The sequence below is a fragment of the Osmerus eperlanus genome, chromosome 4, assembly GCF_963692335.1.
Source record: "Osmerus eperlanus chromosome 4, fOsmEpe2.1, whole genome shotgun sequence".
NCBI classification, from domain to species: domain Eukaryota; kingdom Metazoa; phylum Chordata; class Actinopteri; order Osmeriformes; family Osmeridae; genus Osmerus; species Osmerus eperlanus.
Genome location: NC_085021.1, coordinates 18,817,277 through 18,824,570, shown reverse-complemented (window position 1 = coordinate 18,824,570; position 7,294 = coordinate 18,817,277). Strand labels below are relative to the sequence as shown.

Below are 7,294 nucleotides of genomic sequence, written 5' to 3'. Positions count from 1 at the left end.
CAGGGAGAAGTAGTACAGCTGAGGTTAAGAGTAAAAGGGATTTTCTGTTATCTGTTGTTGTTGTTTTTTTTTCTTCGCTTTTTCTTTGTCAGACTGTTCCTGTCAGAACGAACCGGTGTGACCTTGTTGGGGGGCAGCGAAGATGTGGGGAGGAGAAACAAAGACAGGGATCTGTCAAGCAGGGATCCTGAGGGAGGCTACGCCTGTGAGGCACTAAGACCCAGTGGAGAGCAGAGAGGGTGGGTGCTGCCTGCCTACCCGCCTGCTTGTCTGCTCCGCACTGCTCTGCAGTTGCCCTGAGCGCGTGCCGGAGCCTGCACACGTGTGTGGATTGGATGTGTGTGTGTGAGTGAGTGTGTGTGTGGGCCATTGTGCACCGGGTTCTTGGAAGAGAGCAGCACATCGTCCTGCTCTCCTTTTTGGTTTTCTATTTCTGCTCACGTTCTGCATCCGCCACCTAGACCATCGGAGGACCTGGTCAGAAGAGAACTGAGAGAAAGGCATTGTGTGTGTGTGTGTGTGTGTGTGTGTGTGCGCGTGCCGGGATGTGTTATGTTGTAGGAGCAGAGGGTCAGTGCTGGATGGGGGAATGATGAAGAGATGAAAGCGCCAGGTGAGGTGGACACACAGGAGCTCTTCTCTCCCTCTCGCTCACTCTATCTATCTCTCTCCTGCTTCCTCTTGCTCCCTCTACCTCTCTCTCTCTCTTCTGCTCCCTCTTGCTCTCTCTCTCTCTCTCTCTCTCTCTCTCTCTCTCTGACGTGGGGCAGTGTTTGGGTTTGGGAGAGAGCGAAACTGGTCCACTTCTTCAGTAGATTGTGAGCCAGTGCCAGGAGGTAGCAGCTTTATCCAGACTCAGGTATGTCATACTCCAATACTGACCTCTCTCTACACCTGGACCTTCATGCCTTAAGATCACGGTCACGGCTAGGCCATAGCTGTCACAGAACATAGAAGTTGACATAGATAGCCATGAAATAGTACACTTATTTCCGTGTCTAGAAGCCAGGAGATAGGCGCTGAATGAGGGACACTGAGTTGTTGAACAACAAGCTAGCTTTCTCGTCGCAGTAAACCCTGAGTCATGTGCATATGATGGGGTCATATGTTTCTCAATTGGCAGGCAAGATTCCGACATTGGCTCAAATTCCTGGTTCACGTGAATTGTTCAGAGCTCCTGGACAGTGAGAGAGTGTTTAAAGATGTTTTAACAGACTCTTTTCACTAGTTTGATTTTATCAAACAGGATACTCTGTGAGATGCAAGCAGTGGAGGGGAAGAAAACATTTATGCCATGTTGTTCTGTATGTTTTGGACCAAAATGATTTGGGTTCACAAATTAATTGAGTTCACAACTTTAAGAGTATGTTCTCCAACCAATGCAACCTCTCAGAGTTATGTAACCGAGACAACCGTCTTCTTCTAGATAGGTGGCCAACACAAATGTAGAATTGTGTCTCTGTTCATGTAGGAATCAGAATGGATGAAGCCTGGATGATTGACAAGTCGTTGTCTGGTTGTCTGCATCAGCCTGTGGCTGCTGTCCATTAGCAACAGTAGTAAAGTGCAGTGGATGCAATGGTTTAACTGTTGTGTGGCTGAAAGGCCTTTAAAGATGAGACATGGTGGTAATCTGAAGACCAGACCATCCCAGATGGTGCCTTTCCAAATGGTTGGAATTATTACATGATGACTCAATAGCAACTCTTGTACTTTATTTCCGAGGAAAAACAGAATAAGACGCTTGGCGAACAATAAAGCAATCAATGCTAAGTTGACTAAACATCTACAAGGCTTCATGGTTATTACCATGTCATTGTTAAACTTGGTTTATTGTTGACTTATTTTGCCTCAGAATAATTTAAATAAGACGCATATGTTTTTTGTGGTTTGTCAGTCAAGATCAGCAACCATAAGTGGCTGGAAAAGAACAGGCTCAACAACAGTATCGTACCTCACGAAATGGAAACATTTCATATGCAGGTACGATGCTTATGGAAAGGTACCAAAAGTCTCGGTGTGTGTTCCATGACTGTGACGGTTTGAGGGGTTGTGACCAGGTGAGGTTGTGACAGTAAACACAGGACAAGGCTTCCCAATGATTAGGCTCTTCCTGTAATTGGGAAGCAGGCAGTGATAGGGCTGGAGCTTAGCCCTGTGCCATCGTGGCCGAAAACCACAGCTTATTATAGTACCTCCTTACTTCTTGTCCCACTTTAAAATGAGCTTGATTCCTCATGACATCATTGGTATTCAAAGAACACTGATAATTCGATTGCTTCATATTTGCACATTGATAAGATCTGTGAACCGATGTTTAATTTACAAGATTCGGCAGTCAGATGGCTGAGCAGTGAGGGAGTCGGGCTAGTAATCTGAAGGTTGCCAGTTCAATTCCCAGCCATGCAAAATTACGTTGTGTCCTTGGGCAAGGCACTTCACTCTACTTGCTTTGAGGGGGAATGTCCCTGTACTTACTGTAAGTCGCTCTGGATAAGAGCGTCTGCTAAATGACCAAATGCAAATGCAAGATCATGATTATATGAAATATAATATTTTTGGCTGATCTAAATATCTACATTAGAAGATATGATCCCCGTTGCTGTCAGTCTAAACAGAAAATTATATAATCTGAGTTTAGCAGAAAACACTGCGGTACTCTATAAATTATAAATATAACTATAAATGTGTTAAAGTGACATATGGCCTGATGCATGCTTTTGGCTTTTCCCTAAGGGGTTGGGTGTCCTGAAAACACACATTTGAAGATGCAGATGTCAAAGACGTAGTGAAACAAGTCATGGCTATAAGTGGATATACTTGAGGCCTGAGGCATTCTGGTTTTAGATTTGAAGATTTAGTATCTATACTCAAACCACATTTACTATGTAATGTTTTACCAACATAAATATTCCGAAATTATTTTCTCTAGGTGTATTGATGACTAAAAAATAAGGATACTGTTTTATTTGGACTTGTGTCTAGGAGACGTCCTAGACTTAATTAGTTTGATAGAGCTCTGTAATGTTTAAAATAAATAAGATGTGGGTCAAGTAGGCAGATGTGAATGGCATTCAAAGCTTTGTTTGATGGGTCCATTTGATGGCTTCAGATGCACCAGAGTACATGAAGAGAAGATCTAAGCAAGGGTTTCTGCTGTGAACATAAATACAATTAATTTGACACCTGTTTGATACCTGTTTTTTTACCAGAATTTCCCTCCTTCATTTCAGAATCCATTCTTGAATGGAGGCTCCTTGAGCAGAGGAAGTGTCCACATCAAGTGCAGTCGTCAAGCGCGGCCTTCGATACTACTCTGGGCCCAGGACCACACAGGGTAAACATTGATTCAGATTTCGATGAAGGTCATGCCATGTCCTGCCCCAGCTACCCTGGCTGACAGCGCTACTTAAGTCCAGTTTTCAGTTCCACCCTACGGCAGGGGAGGATGGGTGATGGGCCTGTGAGTATCTGTGGCCTCTCTCCTCATCCCACCCACTCATGGAGCCTCCAATCACGCCCAGCCCTTGGTGGAACACTTCCCTTCCTCCCCCCCCCTGGCTCCCAGCCTCTCTCCACCCCAACGCCTCCAATGTCAGCCAGTCAAGCAGTAGTGGTGGTGGTGGTACACTGACACAGTCCTTGGCACTGTGTGCCATGCTCCTCATGGACATCCTTGCAGTGGTTGGAAACCTGGCCGTGATGGCTGTCATCACCAAGACCCCGCAGCTGAGGAAGTTTGCCTTTGTGTTCCACCTGTGTCTGGTGGACCTGCTAGCGGCCCTGGTGTTGATGCCACTCGGTATGCTGTCCAATCGGGTTGTGGTGGACGAGGCCTTGTGCCGGTGCTACCTCTGCCTGAGCGTGTGCCTGGTCAGCGCCGCCATCCTCTCCATCTCCGCCATCAACGTGGAGCGCTACTACTACATCATTCATCCCATGCGTCACGAGGTCAAGATGACTGTGGGGGTGGTGGCGTTGGTGCTGGTTGGGATATGGGTCAAAGCCATTGTGATGTCCGCCCTGCCTCTGCTGGGCTGGTTGCTGCAGGGGGACAGGGGTCCTGTCCTGGTTTCGGGTCAGAGACGCTGCTCCCTACACTGGAGCGGGGGCGGAGAAACCACACGCCTTGTGTTCATGGTCTTCTTTACCTTCATCTACTTCCTGTGCCCCGTACTCATCATCCTGGTGGTGTACTGCAACATGTTCAAGGTGGCGCGGGTGGCAGCCATGCAACACGGGCCTCTGCCCACCTGGATGGACACGCCTCGGCAGCGCACGGAGTCGCTCAGCAGCCATTCCACCATGGTGGCCAGCCTGGGGGGGGCCCGCACCACCCCTCAGAGGACCTTCAGCGGAGGGAAGGCCGTGGTGGTTCTGATGGCAGTAGGGGGCCAGTTCCTTTGCTGCTGGCTCCCTTACTTCTCGTTCCACCTCTACTTCGCCCTGGTGTCTACCTCGACGGCCTCCATGGCCCAGTTCGAGGAAGTGGTCACTTGGATTGGCTATTTCTGCTTCACCTCCAACCCCTTTTTCTACGGATGCCTCAACCGACAGATCCGTGAGGAGCTGGGCCGCCACCTGGCCTGTCTCTTTAAGAGGGCGGGGCCGGGGGAGGGGGAACAGCTGCCTAGCCGGGAGGCCTCTATCGAGGAGAACTTCATGCAGTTTCTCCAGGGCACCGGGTGCAATCTGGAGCCCCGTAACTCCCACAGCAGGGCCAGCCCTGGGGAACAGAAAGAGCAGGATCCCCCTCAGGACCCGACTGTCCAACAGAACACGCCTGCTGACTTCCACATGCCTGGACAAATTATAGAGGAGACCTCAGAGTTCATAGAGCAGCAGCAGCTGAACAATGACCTAAACTTAGATAACCACTGCAGGACCGTAGCTGAGCTGTAGCTATGAAAATGTAGATGTCCAATTTTGCTGTCTGTTAAGCTATTTGATACTCTTGGTTTTGTTCACATTTTCTAAAGTTTATGAAGTATAACACAGTACCTGACAGTGCTTTGTAGTCAATGCTACACTGGAATAGAGCTTGTATCTTTGAAGAATTCAGGTTAAGTTCAATATGCATTCAACTGTCACTCGTGTTGGGGCTCTTTGCAGTAAACAATTACAAGTCGCATGGGTATCCATTTTCTCAAGACCAAACCATTACATAAAATACACTGCCAGTTTGTTTTTCCCTTAATCTTTTTCAGCATTTTTTTTCCTTTGTTAACATCCTAATGAAATATGTATTGTCTTTTGATTTAGCATAGAGGAAGAGAATATTTGGTCCTGACATTCATTCCCTGCATTTGAAATAGCACACTACCAGCCTACATAGTCCATCAGACAGAGATTTAATGTCCCATTACATGATACGTCTGATACACTGTGCCAGAAATGCCAGGATGACAAACTACAATACATCCTTTTTCGTTTTTTTTTTTGCAGTATGCCAGCCAGCATGGTTTTCTGGCTATTCTGACCCACAAACCTCTGCATAGCATCAACCACAGAGACGGTGGAGACCACAGAACAATAGTAGGCAGATACAAACCTGTTTGCGTCAGTTACATTGAGTAGTACTGTTGTATTTCATGCAGACTGGATGCAACAAGATATAATATGTAAGCATAGCTGTATTACCTACTTAAAGTAAAAAGGAAAATTATCTTTACGATCCAAATGAACCTCAGGAAATAAAGTATATAATGATCAACTATAATAATGTAATCATCATTTAGAGTGAATTCTAAAAACAAGGATTTATATTTTTTGGGCTGGTGCAAAAAACATTTTTACATAATTTTTCAGTGTGTCCTTTAGGCCATCAGAGCATCTCCAGTTTCCCCACTGAATTTATTTATAGTCGCTTAACTGCTTTTTGCAAGAACAACCTTATAAAGAACTAAAGATCAGATATGGGATAAGAGTCTGGTGGGCCAGTGTTCCAATTAATTTCATAAAGAAATGTGTAGGGAGATAAGCACAGAATGCATTTTCATGAGAGAATATTTATTCTACTCCCTCGTCTTCTAATGTAACCAATAAATAAATGCAAATGTAGCTGTTTTCCTCTTGAGACAAAATAATATTCAGTGCCATTTTGCTAACAAGACTATTTAACAGCTGGTGCTAAGTCTATTTATAGTAAACAGGCACACACACGTGTTTTTTTTTACTAAATTCTAAATATGATACAATGTTGTATTTATTTTTGTCAATTCACATAGCTAAACTTCAGATACATATAGTCCTGTATAAACAACACACAAAAAAGTATACAGATCGCCAAATGAATTATAAAATGTCATAATCTCCTTTGCTGATATCACTGCTTTATCATCAATTGGAGCATTAGGAACTAGAAACGTGAGGTCCAAATATCAACTGCAAGAAATGTGTTTGCTTCAGTGGAGTTTTAGTGAAGCTACTGAAGGCCTCATAGAAGTAGATTGTAAAGATTTTGACCAATCACCATTGTCTACCAATGTTGATGCTATTTACAGGTAAACTTTGGAACAGTCTGGGTGCTGTAATGTTTAGCCATAAACAACCTTGGTTTGTTGTGAATACATGACACAGGTGTGACAATGCTTACACATGGCATGGTTTGCCTTTGCCCTCTTTACCATCAAAGTGGGGGACATCAATCATTTTTCAGATCTCAGGGGGAATAAAAACAACTTGCACAAGTCAGACATATCTAGATATATTTTACAAACACAATTCTGTGGTAACTCCCCTTTTCTGGACGTCTTTTATCTGTTGATTTACTTTGATCTGTTACTGTTGCACATAACACTGTCTCATACTGGACTTAGTCCATTGGGATAATCACAAGACATGCAAAGCAAGGCACTCTGGGAAGTTTTCGATTTGGTGGATGTTGGAGAAAAAAGGACTCTTTGTCACTGAAGACATAACGTTCCTAATTAACTTGCATAATGACTTTAGTGCTGACTGTTGTTTTGCAATTGGCCTGTTTATATCATCTTGTTAAGATAAAACAGCGATTTCTTTTGCATCAGATTGTGGTATGGTGTGTTACTCTGAAATGAGTGTTAATTGGATTAAAGATAAGCAGAACATGTCATCTTTAGCAAGTACGACACCAGAGTATTAAAATATCCTTTCCATTACCACAATCGACTGTGTCCAGATTTCTCTGTCATCAAATCCTATGCCATTCTGGGCTGAGCTGTCTTGATTCTTTACAACTAAATCTTAATAGGCTAACAACACTATCGCTGTTGCTTGTCAATTGATTCTGTTTAAATCCCTAGCCCTAGTGGCAATG

General features: G+C 44.5%; 1 protein-coding gene across 2 annotated transcripts; it reads left to right on the top strand.

Moving 5' to 3' along the window:
- Nucleotides 1–263: 263 nt before the first annotated feature.
- Nucleotides 264–6,734, top strand: gpr61 (G protein-coupled receptor 61). Of its 2 annotated transcripts, none has more exons than XM_062459931.1 (2): nucleotides 264–613; nucleotides 3,234–6,734. In XM_062459931.1, exon 2 carries the CDS (start codon nucleotides 3,502–3,504, stop codon nucleotides 4,900–4,902), a length of 1,401 nt encoding a protein of 466 aa, XP_062315915.1. In that variant the 5' UTR covers nucleotides 264–613; nucleotides 3,234–3,501; the 3' UTR covers nucleotides 4,903–6,734. The 2 variants fall into 2 exon arrangements, with proteins under 2 accessions (XP_062315915.1, XP_062315914.1); XM_062459930.1 differs by having other exon boundaries at nucleotides 264–859.
- The last annotated feature ends 560 nt before the right edge of the window (nucleotides 6,735–7,294 follow it).